Consider the following 16,740-nt stretch of genomic DNA (forward strand, 5'->3'; position numbering starts at 1 on the left):
GTCCTTGCAGGACGAGAGGCTGTGGTGAACGCGGTGGGAAGGACGCTTTGTTCCCGACGGAGCGGGGACCCCGGCGGCAGCCAGACCTGCACAGCCACAGACGCTCGCAAAGTTGACCCCGAGCCTGTTCATAGGGCTTTAGCTCCTGGACACCAAACATCCTTCCTTGACTGTGCTCTTGGTCAGCTGGAACCCCCCCAAAATCTCTGTGAGACTAGATGGAGCTTGCTTTGGTCCTGCAGCCCCACTCCAGCATGTCGCCAGGGGCTGTGGGAGGCCACCACGGACAGCCAGGGAGCCGAGTGGCGCCGGGGCTGGTGGCGTGAGGGGATGCCCAGGGACAGCGATGCCCATCACACAGGACAACGCGGGGGTCTTCCTCCCCCTCCTGTGCCAGTGGCTGCAGAACAGCCGGCGGGAGGGCGCCGAGGGAGCCGAGCAGCAGCTCTGCCGCTCCGCCGTCCAGAAGCTGAGCGAGTACATCCAGCTCAACTTCTCGGTGGACGAGAGCAATCTGCAGCCTGGGAGCTGTGGGGCTGTGGATACGGAGATCTGCACCATGTACCTGGCCCAAGAGATGCGGAAAAATGAGGTCCTGGGCTTGAGTTTTGGGAATATCCCTGCTCTGGGGGACTATGGGGAGAAGCGTCGGGGAGGAAAGAAGAGGAAGGCACATAAAGGGCCTGTGCTCGACGTCGGGTGCATCTGGGTGACAGACTTGAAGAAGAACAGCCCGGCTGGGAAGTGCGGGAGAGTGCGCCTGAAAGACGAGATCCTTTCTCTGAACGGACAGCTGATGGTCGGTGTGGATGTCACCGGAGCAAGGTAAGGGTGGAAGAGCTGCCAGCAGCAGCAGCTGCCTCTGGTGCTCCATACTGCAAGTCACAGTTGATACTGATGGAAGTCCAGAGGGTCTGACCTTTGCTTTCCAGCCCCTGAGACAGCCCTGGGTTTGTTCTTAAGCTCTTGTAGAAAATAAGTAACAAAAGGGAGTTGATAATTAGCCTACATGTGCTACTCACACTTCCCCTGGAAAATTTTCAGGGGTCACTAGGTCAAAAAATTATACGTCATAATCACCAGAGGGGCTCCACTAAAACAGGAACCTTCCTGGGTTTGTGTAAAACTGTTTCCTTAAGCAAAAATGAACACAGATGCAGCAGCACTGGAAGATATTTTTACAGGTGCTTCATATTTTTGTTGAATTACTGCAGTTGAAGGAAGTGTTTTTGACAGCTAAATGTTGTCTGAGACTTTCTAAAAGCAAGACATTTCTGTGTTTTCCAGTTTTGAACAACTTCATTTAAATAATTTCCCTTTGATTTTAAGGCATTTACTCTCTTCTGATGTCTCCTGACCCAGAAAACGAAATCTTTAGGAGTTCAAATAAAGAATTAAGATTCGTGCAATGATAGATTTTTCTTGTGGTGTTTTTTTAAAATTCAGCTATTCCAAGCTGTAAAATCAGTTTATTGTCCCAGTTTTGTGTTTTGTGGGCTGGTAGACTTTCTCACATTACCCTTTGCAAAGGCAAAAACCTTTTTCTGCTGTAGATGAGGATGTAAACATTCATTCATACCTGAGGTTACAATTTACCTGAGGGCATGAAATCCTCCCTCTCTTGCCAAAACGGAATTTATTTTCGGGATGGACAATTTTGGAAACCAAGTCCCAGTGAAGTGATCCCAGCTGGCAGTGAATGTGGCAGGAATTTTGACCATCCCTCCCCATTCTGACATGTGGCAGAATAAAAGCAGTGACTCCTCAATCTGTGGGTGCTGGGCAGTTCAACCTTCTGTGGTTTTACAAGTATGAAAAAAGCCCTCTGTAATTCTTATCTTGTGATTCAATGAGTGTATAAATATTGGCACTCTATCAATCAGTGGCACCTCCAAATTTGAGAGTGTTTATGGCAAAAGTTTTCTGTTTCCCCCGACAGTCAGATGTCACTGTTTCTAAATTCAGGGGAATTGCTTGCAGTGGGCAGCATCTTATTAATAATGCAAAATGAGAGATAATAGCCAATGAAGTTGAAAATATTTGGCTATCTGTCCATTTTGGCCTGTCCTTGAAGGCTTAGTTTAGGGCTTGTTCCTTTTAGAAAGCTCTGCTATTAAACCAGCAAGCTGTGACTGCAGCTAATGGGAACCAAGTGCTCCATTTTCCTTACTTTTTTTGGTCATCACGAAGGCAGAGTTTTGGTAGAGTGGGGCCAGTGTTGTTCTTAAAATCCTGTTTTAGAATATTGTACATCCAAAAGGCCAAAGTTTAGGACGTTTCTTAGTAAAAACCTGTATTATTTTCAGCATCCAAAGCATCCTTCCCTAACTTACTGTTGACTGCTATTTGACAAGGGTGATGTTGATGGATGACAGTTTGGGATGTTGAGGATGCTCCCAGTTTGGAGAGGTGGATCTTGCCTATCAGGGAGCTTGCTGGCAGCTCCAACCCCATGTTCCCATGCTGTTCATCTGGAGTGCTTGAGGATACTGTGAGAGTCTTTCAGTAGCTTTCTCCATTGGGGTCCTCAGAAAGGACATGATTCTTTCTAGCTTTATAATAGGCTGAAAGGCAACATCAGCTTGCCTTCTGGCTGCCAAGAAGAAGCTTTGCTAGAGTAATTCCATATTGCTGCTATGGTGGAAGTGGCAGAGCCCTTTTTCCCTTGGTTTTTCAAGGTGTTGGGGCAGGGCAGCACACTAAATAGTAGTCCTGACTCAATTATTCTCTGGCTGAATGAGAAACACTTCTAGGTCGATACAAGGGGCTGTGGGTGCTCTGATTTGTGGTGTGATTTACTTAGTGGAGCCTGCACATGGTCAGTGAAAGTAAAATACTGCCTTAGCTCTTCCAGCAACAGGCTGGATTAGGCAAGCAAAATCACTGCTTATGTGTTTATTCCACACCTGCCAAGTGTTTCAGGGCAGCCCCATCTTGCCTGATGAAGGAGTTTTTCAAACTGATGCTATAGGGAATCTTCTGATTTATTCCCTTTACAGTGGAGGATTTAGCATGGGGGTCTCTGCCATTTCCCACCTCTGCAGAAGTGTTCTCACACACCCTGGGCTGTAGCCTGCCATCTAAATCCTCACTGTTGCAAGGGGCTGAACCAATGCACCAGAAAACACGAGAGAAGAGGTGAGGGCACGCAGTCCCTCCTGCTGGCTGTCCTATGGATGTGGTCAGCCTCTAGAGGATGCAGGGGCAGGTGACTGGAGCTGGAACAGATTGGGCAGCCCTGGACAACAGACAGGGCTGTTTTGGCACCTGCCTGCTGTGCCTACAGGTCCTTACGTCTTGGAGTGGTGATGGGGTCAGACACAGTAAGAGCAACACAACACTTAGTGGAGGAGCCAGCTGTGAGTACCACTCATCTGTCTCTCCTTGCTAGGAAAGCTGAATATGACTTCTTTAAAGAAAAGTTATTTATTTAAATTCCACCTGATTTCCATGTAAACAGCAGAGACAGGTTGATTATTGCTGAACTTGTTTCTTTTATTTTTTTTCTTTCTTTTCATTTAGAGAAACATTATGCAGTAATAAAATCATCAAAGTTCTTTGCTTAACAGGGTATTATTACATTAGAGATAAATAACGTAGGTGGTGTCATTCTCGGTGATGCTAGCAATTGAGGGAAAATTATTGCTCTCTTTAGAGTTAGCAAATTGTGTGTGTCTATCAAGCACAATTGCAGGGAAATGAGCTGTATTGGAATACTGAACAAAGGTTAGTCAAAACTCTGCCTATTTATTTATCTTCTGTCTATATAACTGTGTGCGTGGGTTAGGTTCCCCCAGACAACAACTTCCTATGTAGTTTGGATCTACTGTACTCATTTTGGGCTATTACTCACTTACTGGAGGGAGGCTGTTAGTATTTCTACAGATGGCAGATGAATCCTTCATTTCTTGAACATAACTGAATGGGGCTTCATTGAGCAAGTCCTGGGAGCATTGCAAAAAAATTATTTTGTCATGAATATAATTCAGTTTGAAATATTTGATTATGAATTTCATCAAGCATAGCTGCAGTGCTTGGATGTAGCTACCATATACATTTAATCTTTAAGATCAGTGCTAAGTAGATTTCCAAATTAATTCTTGAAAAAAGCAGAGTAAGATACATAACCAGTGATGACAGTGTGGTAGAAACATGAGATAGTATTGTAATTTTGTCATTGAGAAAATCCATCCACTCCTTCACAATATCATATCTTATTGCCAAAAATTATCAAACATTGCCATATGTGGGAATACAGTCAGAGAAGTGGCTGGCTTCTTTTTAACCCACAAACTGGAGTTGCTTCCAAAAAAATGAAGAGAGAAGTGTTTTGACAGCCATACCTTTGCACAGTGCTTTCTCAGTCTCTCCTTTTCAGTCAGTGTCCTGGAGGGAGTTGCTAAGACTCCTCCTCAGATATGGCATGTCAAATTTCAAGGAAATCAGTTTATTTTCCAAGATGCTGTGAGAGACCTTGAGGAATCAGGTCTGCAATGGAGAAGGAGCTTCAAGTGCCACTGCTGAAGGCAAAGCTTTTACTTTACCTGAAGCTGAGGGTTTTCAGTAGAGCCAAGGTCTTTCCTGAATGCTTGCTGCTACTGCACGTTTTATGTTCATGCCTCCAGGATAGCTGGAACTATGAAGGTAAAGTCCTGCTCCTCCTCACACATCAGTGCCATGAGTAGGTGTGTGATACATGAACATTCTAAGCACAGTCCTGCCTCTCTGTAAGTACTAGCAGCTGATTACAGAAGACAATTCAAAATGTCCAGTAAAATTACAGGTCTCAAAATGTGCATAGCTCTTTGTGCTGCCTTCTGTGGCAGTCATTAACAGTCCTGGGCTCTTCTGGGTGAAATCTTGACATTCTTCGTCAAAGAAAGAATTCTTACTGGTGCTGCAAACAAATCATGTAGTTCCTGGCTGTAATTAGAGTCAGATTCTGCTCTGAAGAGGGTCTTTACGAGGGCAATCTTCTTTGTTCCCTTGTTGTGTGCCCTGCAGACAAGGAGCAGACCTGTACCTGCAGAGCAGTGCATGTGCTGTGGGGCTAGGAGCAGTGAAATCTTTCCTGTGTCTGAGAAGAGATGCTCAGAAACCTGAGCGTTATTTGAAAATGTTTTTTTCTGAAAAGCAGACCTTTCAAGGCACCTTTTTATTGAGATCTCCTTTCCTCAGAAGTTTGAATGGAATTATTTTTTAAAATAAACTGCTTTGCTCCTGCAATAGAAATATTTTCTTGCTGGGAGAAACATTCTTCCCCTCCAAATGTGGTCACTCTTTGATATTCAGGTTCTCCAGTTTTTCATTTTCCATGGGGCACTGCTTCCTGCCATGCCATGCTGAGGCGCTGTCACTGCCTCAGGAGACTGGCTGTCCTTGCTGTGACTACTTTGTCCCTGTCCTGGCAGCTGCAGTTGTCTCTGGAGCATCTGCAAGATTTTGTTGCACTGTGTTATTCAGCAGTGTGTTCAAAATGCATCCATGTGCCCCTGCTGGTGTGTGGGGATCGGATACTGTGGGAACCAGGATCAAGGGCTGCACTCCCTCAGCACCATCAGCTCTGCAGCCCTCAGGCCACGTTTTGGGTAACAAATCCATTCCTTAGTAGGGTTGGGTGTTGGGGTGTATGAATGCCTGTGCTGTGGTGGAAGAGGATGGTTCAGGTCTCTCTGCCTATGATGAGATTGTGTTTTATTGAAGTTTTTGGGAATTTATCTTCCTGGCAGTGCAATATCCTTTATACGTGCTTTCTATTACAGAAAAATCACCCCAAGAAAACCTTCACTGGTCATCATGGAAAGCTTTGTCTCACAGCACCTCCACCTCCCAGGCACATCAGGTTGCATGGATCGATTGCTCTGTTTTACTGTGTTTCCTCACCTCCTTCCTAAAGCAAAAATGCTGCCAACACAAAGTGCTGCTCAGAGTATAAGCAGCTGCTTTGCCTGGTGTTAGTAGGGCATTCTCTTGGTTATGTCCACAAGAAAATATTTTTGCTTTAATAGGAAAAATAATGGAAATTTATCCTGTCCTTTTGCCCTTGGCCAAGGGGCAAACATTTCTGTGGGAGCTCCTTGTTAAAATATTAACAGCACTGACTACACAGCGAAAAACAAATACACTGGTCCTGGAGACTGCAGCCTCCAAATGCAGTCTCAGCGAAGAGAATTCTCATAACTGACCTAAAAAATACCCCCAGCCTGTTGTGGAATTGAATGAGTTTCCTTTTTTTTATATCATATTACCGATCTTCATGCTGCTAAGTGATGGATCGAGGCACAGAGATTGAGACCTGGGGCTTGTTATCATGGGCAAGGATGAGAAGCCTGTGCTGATGTGCTGTCCAAACTGCCTGGTGTATGAGTCCTGAGGATGGAAAATAAGCAGCACACAGGGATTTTGGGTGAGTGTTTTCTCATCCAGTTGAACTGCTATGAGCTGGGATACAGTAAATACGAGCTGAACCTCTGCAAAATGAGAGAAAGCCTGTGGATGTCTAACATTTGCAAGGCACAGCCTGAGTCTCACTGTGCTCCTGAAGTCTGGAGCATGCAGGCCCCTCTGAAGCATGGCTGCTGTATTTTACACTGACAGTGGATATAAACCCTCTATTTGATAGTGGATATAAATTCTTCCCTCTCCCCTCCCTTAAAATATAGCAGGACTAAGAAACTAAGAAAGAGATATTTTTCTTCCCTTCTTTTATGTTTCCTGGAAGGTATGAGCAGACTTAGCCACACGTGTTGAGAAATAAATTGCTCTGAAGAAATGAGCTTTATTTCAAATCCTCTCTTAAGAGCCAAAGTCTTAAACAGAGGGTCACTAATCCCCAGATTCAGCAGAGATCATTTAGCTGGTTTGTCCTCTTTGCTTTATTAATCTGAGTGTGTGTTCACTTGGTTTCCTCTCCTCACCCTCTGGTTCCTGCTGTTCCTCTCAATGTCCCCATGCCAAGCCTCTGTGGAGGCACAACTCATTCCCTTGTAGCACATAGCCATTAGCAACATCCCATCACTACAACTGCCTCCTCAACAGACTTTCTGAACCTCTTATCCACCTCAAATTTGCATCTTATTTATCTTCTTGCTCAGATGAGTTTTATCTAAACCTCATTAAAGTGATGGAAAGACTTCACTGATTTAAATAGCTCACATCCTCTGTGCGTTTGCATGTTTATCCAAAAATTTAGGGATCAATATGCCCATCATTGCCTTCTACGTAGTGTCAGCACTAAACAGCAGATCTGGCCTCCCTCTAGAAATTGTGATTTCCCAGGAGCATACATGTATAACTAGGCAAAATCCTCAGGGTCATCTGCCAGAATTGCTCCCAGCTCTGCCTCTGCATGCTTGCTTTTCAGAGGCATTGCATCAGGCATGAAAAGACTTGGACAGAAGTTGGAAGTGCTGCCTTAGGAGGTGTAAAAACGTCAGAGGCTATAGAGAGGTTTTTTTTCTGTGCTTTGTTTTTGTTTTAATGAGCTGTGAAAATTCTGATTAGAAATCTGTACCTTGCTGCCCAATGTATAGCTATGCCTCTCCATTTAATTTACTGTTCTGACCACGCTGTAATTACAAGAGAACAAGCCCAGTGTCTTGGAGGGAGCTTTGCCCTCCCTGCTCTTCCCTCCCTGCTCATCCACTTCGGTAACAACCTGTTTTGGTGAGTCAGCCTTGTTCCTTGTCATTTGCCCTGATACCAAAGTGCCAGCAGCATCCCTTTTACATCCTGAGTGGGATTTTCAGCCTGACACGCAGCAAGCATCCCATGCTGTCAGGTCATCTGGAAGTACAGTCAGGGTGCAGCAGAACTTAGCTAATTGGCAAACTGCTGGAATGTGCAAAATAAGAGTCGCTTTCTTCCACTGCTCAGCCAAGTAGCAGGTGAGGCCTTCAGCCACAGCATCAGTTATTCTCACAGCCTCTCCAGCAGTGCTTTTGCTAGCACAGAACAGTGGTTTAGCCATCAATAATTAAAAATACAGATGTTCAAAGACACAAGCAAGGAACGTTCTGTGCCCATTATTCCTACTGTTTCTATAATGCTTGTGCCCTTACCAATTTGCCATGTGCTGTCATTCACAGCATCTTCTAAATGTGACTTCTGTAAATGCGACTTTCTCTTCATATTCTCGGAGTCCAGAAATTTGCACAAAGCAGGCTGTGGGCTAAAGACTGATTTTCTTGAGATAGAAGCTCTGAGCTGCTGCAAGAGAAGGTGACTGGAGCCAGGTTACAGAGTGGCAATGAAAATCTTGGGAGGTTGTCCTTTTCCACCTGTACTGACTGATATGCCATGAGCCCTGGAAAGGCATAGCTTCTCCAGTCCTCATTCAGATGTTCTTTTTCTTACAGCACTGGGCTAAGTGAGCAGCATTATCATTCTTAGATGTGTTTTGGGGCTGCTCTGCAAGCAGGCCATGATCACAGGGAAGGGAACTCAGTAACTGTGAATGAGGAGAAGGCTGAAGTGCTTAACGTCTCCTTTACCTCAGTCTTTAGTGGGAAGATGTCTTGTCCTCAGGGCAGCTGTCCTCCTGGGTTGGTTGATGGTGTCAGGGAGCAGAAGTTTAGGAAGAACATTGAGATGCTTGAGCACATCCAGAGGACAGCAATGAGGTTGGTGAGGGTCTTGGAACACAAGCCCTGTGAGGAACAACTGAGGGAGCTGGGGTTGTTTAGCCTGGAGAAAAGGAGACTCAGAGGATCACAAGATCACTCTCTACAACTCCCTGAAAGGTGGCTGTAGTCAGGTGGGGTTGGTCTCTTTCTCCAAGCAGCAACTGACAGAACCAGAGGACACAATCTCCAGGTGCACCAAGGGAAATATAGGTTGCATATTAGGAAAAAGTTTTTTACAAAAAGGGTAATCAAATGCTGGAATTGTCTTCCCAGGTAGATGGTGGAGTCACCATCCCTGGATGTGGTTTAAAAAAGACTAGATGTATCACTAGTTGAGGTGTTGGGCTGGGTTGGACTCGATGATCTTGGAGGTCTCTTCCAGCCCAGTGATACCTTCTTGCCAACCTGTGGGTGTGATGGTTGCTGTTCTGGAAGATGGACTTGAACTGAACTGTGACCCTCCATTAACAGTAATATCAGTTTAAAATCCACTTATCCCTTGTCACTGGGAATTTTCCCTGGACTGGAAAGGACAGGAGAAGGGGGGTTGAAAAATGATGAACAGGAGACAGTTTCACAGTCAGAGGCTCAACATCAGCCTCAGAGAGATGGTTTGTCAGCATAAACCTGCCATCTATGGGCATAAGTGAGAGAATAAATACAATAAACATAGGTGAGGTCAGCAAAGAGACAGGTATGTAATCACAGAGACAGCTGTTGCAGTGGATGGCTTTTGGGATGGGATTTTTTTTTTAACATGGAAAACTCATTGCTTTTGTTAGCCGATGTGACACTCACCTCCAGCTCCAAGCAGTATCACATGCTCCTTTAAACTTATTTTTCTGTCTCCTTTTTATCAGATGTGGGCTAAGAGGGGAAGGGCGTATGTATCAACTGCAGACTCTGCACTATCACTCACTGTACTTGGCTCTTTCTCTGGGTAAAATGTATGATGTTCAGCAAGATCACCTGAGCCTCCAAAGGAAAACATGTTTAACAGACAGGGAAGATAAATTGTCAGGGACTGCCACAAGATTTGTGGCAGTTCAAGAATACTTGTACCTTCCAAAACAGGACAAGAGTAAGGCAAATGGTGATTATTAGCAGCAAACTTCACCCCAGAGCATCCAAGACTCAGGAATCCCATCCAACTGAAGTCTCTCTAACAAGAATGTGAGAAACTAGAGATAGATGGAAACTGGATTAAGGCTTTTTCAAAATAAAACAATTGTTGAAACATGACTGAGATTATTGTTTCAGCTTATGCCTAAGACTCATTTCTATTCTTTAAAAAGATGACAAGGTCTGGTTTTAACCCTTCTCCATAGCTGGTACTGTAGATAACCAGATGATCTTTTATAAAAAAAACAAAAACAAAAAACCAAACCAAACAAACAACAGGCAAAATAAATGATTAATAAAATAATAACTTTGAATTGTGTTTCCTATGCCTTTGCTTAGTCACTGGAATGGGTTCAGGCTAGCAGGGTAACAATTCAATGAAACAAAAGTCAGAGAAGTCTTTACATCCTCCAGCACTTTGACCAGTGTCTCTTTTTGCCATCATAACTGAAGAATTACTAAGTGTTTACCAATTTTTCATAGCCTGGGCTATATTTATTCTGGTAGCAAAGGAAAAAACACAGACATGTGGTAACCAGTAAACTTTGTGGTACCATCTGAATACAGAGCCCTAGGCTAGGGGTTGGGGGTTGGGGGAGTTCTGTCTTGAAACTTGTGGATGACAAATGGAGCCAAACCAGTGTGTGATGTTCTCACTGAAAATGGTTTCTAACAAACACTAATTGTTCTGCTGAAAACAACATTTCATGTTTTCATCTCTGGAAGAGTTCTACTAAAACAGATTTTTCTCGGTTTCCTCTAGAGGGCAATGTCATATAAATATTTTAAGCAATTTCTGGGTTCTGTCAACCGGGAATTTTAGCCTGTCTGATCTAGGAATTTGCAAGACATCAGAGAAAATTGTTTCTTTGCATGCTTTTAAGATGTGTATATACATAATATAATCTGGTTTTTAGGCTTGTAGAGTGCAGTAGCTAATCCTTTTAAGAAGCAAGAAATATGTTGTGTATTTTGGGTATTTTTGGCTATTCTGGAATGCAAAGGGGGAACAGCTGATGAAGATCCAACTCTCTTCTCCACCTGTGCAGCTTCAAGGACTTCTAGGAGATGCCCCTTATGTGACAATTGTAAAAAAGATTTTAATCCAGTCCTCTAAGAATGAAGTTACCAGTTGTAGTTTATGTCAGTAGCTGAAACTTAAAAGCAGAGGATAAATCTAAATACCAAGTCTAAGTAGTTCATAAGACCTAGAAGACAGAAAGGTATTGTGTTATATATTGTGTTATTATTTATTTCCTTAAGAATTTATACATCTATTCCTGGGTTCACTAACTGTATGGCTTGTTTGATGGATGTTAGTAACAGCACAATTTTCAAATTATTTGTACACATAAACAGCTGTTAAAATCAGTATGAATCAAAGGTGGTCACTCTGGACCTTCGTAGTTTAAGGGATATTTTTAGTCACTGTAGTATAAAAATGGTAACTATAGATAAAGGCTATTTTGTTTTCCTTAAAGCTCAGGTGTAGGATTTGAAACACATTTCTATGAGCATGAATTTCTTTATTTGTCACCAGTATCATTATCTTCCTTCCTTCTCCCAAACTAACACTAGTAAAAGAGAAATTTGCTCTAGACGTTGCAACATGAAAATGGCTTTAGGGAAATCCTTTTACAATTTTGTCTCCTTTCCTCTCCTGATGGCCACTAATCCTTTGGAGATTCACCATAATGGCCTTATTGGATTATTTTGCAAATCTCATACATTCACTGAAGTTGTGGGTTAACATTCTTGATAAAATATTTTTTACAAAATAGTAGCAGGCAATCTGCAGTTGTCAGGTTCTCTAAATGAATAAACATGTTAGTTTGTTTTTCCCCAAACAGGAAACACAATTAATTGAAGTAAAACACTTATTCCCCAAAGTGCTTTATTTTGAAAACAATGGCCTGTGAATAAAAAAGCAGTATTTGCCTTGGCTTCAAAGCCAGAAGGCATTAGGTAGCAAAGTAAGATTTGCCTACTTTTGAGTAATAGCAACTCTAAGAAAAATCTGAGGCCTTCTGTAGGTTTTAAAAGCTTAAAAAGCTTAAAAGTGTGCTGCTTTTTAATTATTGCTGCTGGCCAGGCAGGACATTTTCTTAAACTCTGCCTTAACAGAAGTATGATAAGCAGTTCGCAAATGTTAAGTTCCTGGGAAAAATTTGTAGAGACCTTACAGGAAACTAAATATTCTCAGTTTCATTTCTCTTGCTGCATGAGAAGCTTCATGTTTGAACCTTATATACATCACCACCTTCTTGTGTTTAGATCTCACTCTCTCTAAATTAGCTGACATCTTAATGCTTAATCCCAGGGGGATTATTCCTTGCCTGGCTGGAAGGAGCTGTGTTTGGGCCTGTAGGTGTGTGGGGAGGTTGGTTCCCCCTGGGCTGGGGTCTCTGTTCGTGGGTAGCCCAGGGAATGTCCTGCCTGCAGGTACTGAAGGAACCACAAAGGCTCACGTCTTCCCCTTGCCCCCTGTGCCTTCCTTGCTGGTGAGAGTTCTGCAGGGCAGCTCCCTTGCTGCTGTGCCCGACGTCTCTGATAATTCTGTATCACTGTGAGCTTCGCTGGAATGCCTTCCCACTCCAATTTGCCTTCCAAATTTCCTCCTGCCACTGCATATCTGTCCCAGCAATACACTAAATAGTTCTACTCCCTGATCTGGTTCTCTATTATGGCCTGCATTTGGAAAGTAAGTGGTGTATACAGAAGAGCAGAAGATTATTTAGTAATCCAGTTTCATCATGATGAACTATGTGGTTAAAATACATCGGATTTCAATAATTCACCAGTTATGCTGTGGAGAAAGAAATTAAAGTTAAAAAAGGTGTACAGATGCCAAATGGATTGGAAGTTAATGGCTGGTGTGTGGAATTCTAAATCAACAAGGGTTTACTACAGGGTTCTGCCTTTAAAAGGACTCTATATTAAATAGTGGATGAGAAAGGTGGAATATCAGTGCTTTATAAAAATGATTTTGTGGCTTAAATGGTTTCTCTGATGACCTGAGAAACAAATTATAAACTGTGGAAATGAATTTAGAGATCATCATCATTAAGAAAAAAATCATGCAAGTTAGAGAAGTAAACATCTCTCTTCAGACTGGTAGATAACAGATGAGCTTCAAAACAAAAGAGGTAAATGATGAGAGGGTAGGAAAAATTTAGGATGGAAGAAGGACTCAGGAATTCATTAGTCCTGGCTGGATGAATAATAATCAGAAGTGTTTTGTCTAGTATGTAATTAAATTAGATATCATTATCTGTTAAAAACATTCAGCCAGCTCTAATAACCAAGGAAACCAATCCTGAGTCCAGGTGTTAGCTCCCACACTCTCTGAGGTTTACCCGGCCTCAGGGATATTCTCTCATTTAATGATAGTATCAATAATAGTATTAAAGAATATGAAAAGTAATAGTCTCCCTTTTTATATAATCTTCAACATGCAGAGCAGCACACCTAGGACTCACTGTCCATGTCCTACATCAGGGAATCATGCATGACTGCGAAGCCAAGTCAAGATCTCCTCTAGATTAAAAAATGTCATATACTGTTCTATACATGGAGTCATAAGCTGGTGTAAGAATCCTGCATGAACCCAATGTAAAAAACTAGTTTAAATTCCATGTAAAGTTTTGACTTCTTCACATTTTAGTGGCATTTGCTATTTGCTTGTAGCTCATGCTGCTCTCTACAGTAAGCCCATGCTGGTTCCGCCTTACCTTCCATTTCTCTTCCACATGCTTCTATTTTAAATCATTTATTGTAAGTGATGTTTTCATAAACATGTACAACTTAGAGCTATGTATCTATCTCCTGTCAGAGTCTTACAGCCTAATGGATAGCATGTGTGGACTTAAGAAGTGTTGGGTCCTGGTCAAGCCTTTTCCCCATGCTGTGAACAAGTCACGGCCCCAGTGACAGGGAGGTGATGACAGCAGCTCACTTTCTGCAGGTGCTTGAGCTCTTGGGAGGAAAAGCACTTTATTAAATGCTGGGTTTTATGGCAGAACGTTTCATTCCAGGTAGTTGCTTGTCTGGTGCTGGGTTATGAAGTCAGAGTACCTTCACAAGGGCTAAAATTCTTTGAAACACCTGTTTCTGCAGAAATGCATTTGAGTACATTTGTACATCATACAAATAAGCTCTATCTTAGGAGATACCTGTCTGGTTATGAATTTAGCTATTATCCAGTCTTCCCAAGTGTCTCCAAGAGGTGTCAGTATACAAGAGCGAGACTTATTTACCTGTAGAGTTTCCTAGAATAATGACAGAATGGAAAAACTGAATTCTGTTTTTCCGAGGCCTTGAAGCCAAAACCCTGTCCTTTCCTGTACCTAGTGCTTACTTTGTGGAAAAACAAAACAAAACAAAAATCCTCTCAGCCTTGTTTTTGTCGTGGTGATCTAGCCAACACACAGTTGAAGTCTGATTTCCAGATACGGTATTTGGGATTTGTGGTGAGCTGAGAAGGTCCAAAGCCAAGCCTGCTAGAGCTGCCAGTTTTCTGGTTGGAGTGCTTCCTCTGGTTTATAAAACTGCATATTATACCTTACTGTGTTATCTTTTAGAGCTGAAGCAGTGAAAAAGTCTCACTAAAGACTAAAGACTTTGGATGGGGGTGTATTAAAGAAAAAGGGGCCACTTCATGGCTTTATTGGGGAAAATGTGATTAGTTTCCTGTTTAACACAACTCTTACTTTGTGAGAACTTCCTTGCAAGTATAAACAGGCTAATTGGGAAGCTGAGGAGGAGCCGGTATCAAAGGTAAGCATGTGAGAAAGAAAATACAAGATTAAATATAACCATATTAATTAATTGCATGGCAAACATGTACTGGGAGGAGCCTGGTAATCAAAGGACCATTCCCCTATCCTAGCTCCCAAACTTTACCCTCTCTCATGGTCATTTCACACATCCCCCTTGCTTTGTGTCCCCAGTTTGCCAGTCAAGGAGCCTATGGGATGGATATATGCAGGAGTGGTGTGAGACTTTCAGGTGCAGACACAGGGACGAGGTTTGTATGTAGTCCATGGAATACTGTTTCTGGAGTTCGTGAAGCTCCTTTTCTGAGGACTATCTTGGTGCATGGAATGGGACAAAAAGTGAAAATGAGGTTGGGCTGAGAGTTTCCCTTTTTGGTTATGTTTTGCCACATGCTCTTTCCACAGCATTCATCAAAGTAGCCTGGATATCTGTCCTGGAGAAATAGCTTGATAGACTCAATAAGTTTTAAACCTAGCATTGCTCTTATTTTTCCCCAGGTTGCCTGTATATTGGAACTTTTAACCTTTAGATAGTGCCAATTGATCAAAATGTTCCTGTATGATTACTAAAGCTTGATTTTTTTTCTTTCAATTGATGGGAAAATCTGACTTACGAGGAAGGCTTGGAATCTTACCAAAGGAAAACCTGAAGCCAAAGAAGAACATTTGTTGTTTGGAATACCCCTTCTTTCTTAGTACAATCAAAAGACAAACTATTTTTCATCCCTTGTAGAATGGTTACATATTCATTGAAGGGGAAGGAGGTGAATCCCAAGTGTTAGGAGATAGAGGAGCACCCTGATTGTCATATGTGTAAGCATTATGGCAAGGCAGATTGCTTAAATAAAGAGGTGACTCTTGGTTTATGACCATGGAACCTGCAGGATGTGTTCTCAAATATGGTCAGCTACCACAGATTAGTCCAAAAGGAAACATCACACCTCAAAAAAAAAAAAAAAAAAAAGCTAAGGACCAGTCATAAATCTTCAATTCAAAAAGATTAAGAGATAGCCCAGGGAAAAATCCAAAAGGGATCAGAAATCCAAGAAGGATCCTGCCTATGGAGCCCATAGGCACAGTGTCTGAGATCTGCAATGAGTACCAGATGCTGCTGATACGTGGTGTGGATCTTGCAACAAAGAAATGCTGGACCCATTCAGCCCAAGCAGGAAGCCTTGCAGATTAAATTTGTATTAGTTGGAGCCTGTAGATTGCTTTAGCAAGCAAAATTGAGCCTGGGTGTTAAGATGATCTGGATCAAGAAACCCAAATTAGGTTTCTTCTTTAAAGAGGAATGAGCACATTTTGGCACCAGTTTTCATAACGGTTTTAGAAAGAAAATATTTGGAAACAGATGCAGTATGTTTCTTATATTAAATCCAGTCTGTGAAATAAAGCTACTCTCTCTGATTGCACAGAATGGTCAGAAGACTCCTGGAACAAAATCCCCCCCTAAATTTCATGTGTATTTTAAGGAAGACTTTTGAAACATTAGTAAGTGGTGAGTGGATGGCACATTCTGATATGTGTTGGGAAGTACACACAGATGAAATGCAGGATGGTTTGCAATGTTTAAAAAGCAAACAAGATCTGAGCTTCCACTTGGAGTATCTTAAGGATCACAGCACATTGCATTAATGGAGTCTATTCTAGCATAAAATGAAAGCCACAATCTCTGCAGCCCTGGTCTAGGACACTGGGGAGAGTAATATAAAATGACTCCAGGGTAGAGCACAGGTTGCTAGAGGGGGCAGCCTCTGTTCTAACCTACATTATTTTTGTAGTTAAAGAGAAGGGAAAAGCGTTGCTTTGATAGGAAATCCTAGTGAGGAAGCACATGTGGGCAATGAATTGGGAACTTGGGAAAGTTAATCCCTGAACTTGCTACACAAGTCCTGCTAGCTGGGGTGCTGGCAGTGCAAGTAGAGCCTAAGCATCCTGCTGGGTGTTAGCAAGGGGGTAAACACTGTTTCCTGGTCTGCTTTGAAAACATACAGTGTCAGAACTTGTGTTAGTCACCTTAAGATGCATTTGAGGGTCAGTGCACTCCTGGCAGCCGTCTTTAGCAGAGGGGCTGGCCTTGCTACCCCCAGCCCAGCATTATCCTGCAGTCGAGGCAGTGACAGGGGCTGAGAACTGGCACCAGCCCTCCTCTCCATGGCCTTCCCTCTCCTGTCTTTATTTTATGCTTAATCTCCCTTGTGCTTTTCTGGGATGTA

General features: G+C 42.7%; 1 protein-coding gene across 1 annotated transcript in view; it reads left to right on the forward strand.

Moving 5' to 3' along the window:
- The first annotated feature begins 331 nt into the window (after window positions 1–331).
- PDZD2 (PDZ domain containing 2) overlaps window positions 332–16,740 on the forward strand; it is a 137,900-nt gene continuing 121,491 nt past the window's right edge. Inside the window, exon 1 of the mRNA XM_088156056.1 lies at window positions 332–825. Coding sequence (XP_088012182.1) covers window positions 347–825 — 479 coding nt within the window. The 5' untranslated portion in view covers window positions 332–346. The remainder of the gene's footprint in view (window positions 826–16,740) is intronic.

Source organism: Sturnus vulgaris, chromosome Z (genome assembly GCF_052056855.1).
Source record: "Sturnus vulgaris isolate bStuVul1 chromosome Z, bStuVul1.hap1, whole genome shotgun sequence".
Classification (NCBI taxonomy): domain Eukaryota; kingdom Metazoa; phylum Chordata; class Aves; order Passeriformes; family Sturnidae; genus Sturnus; species Sturnus vulgaris.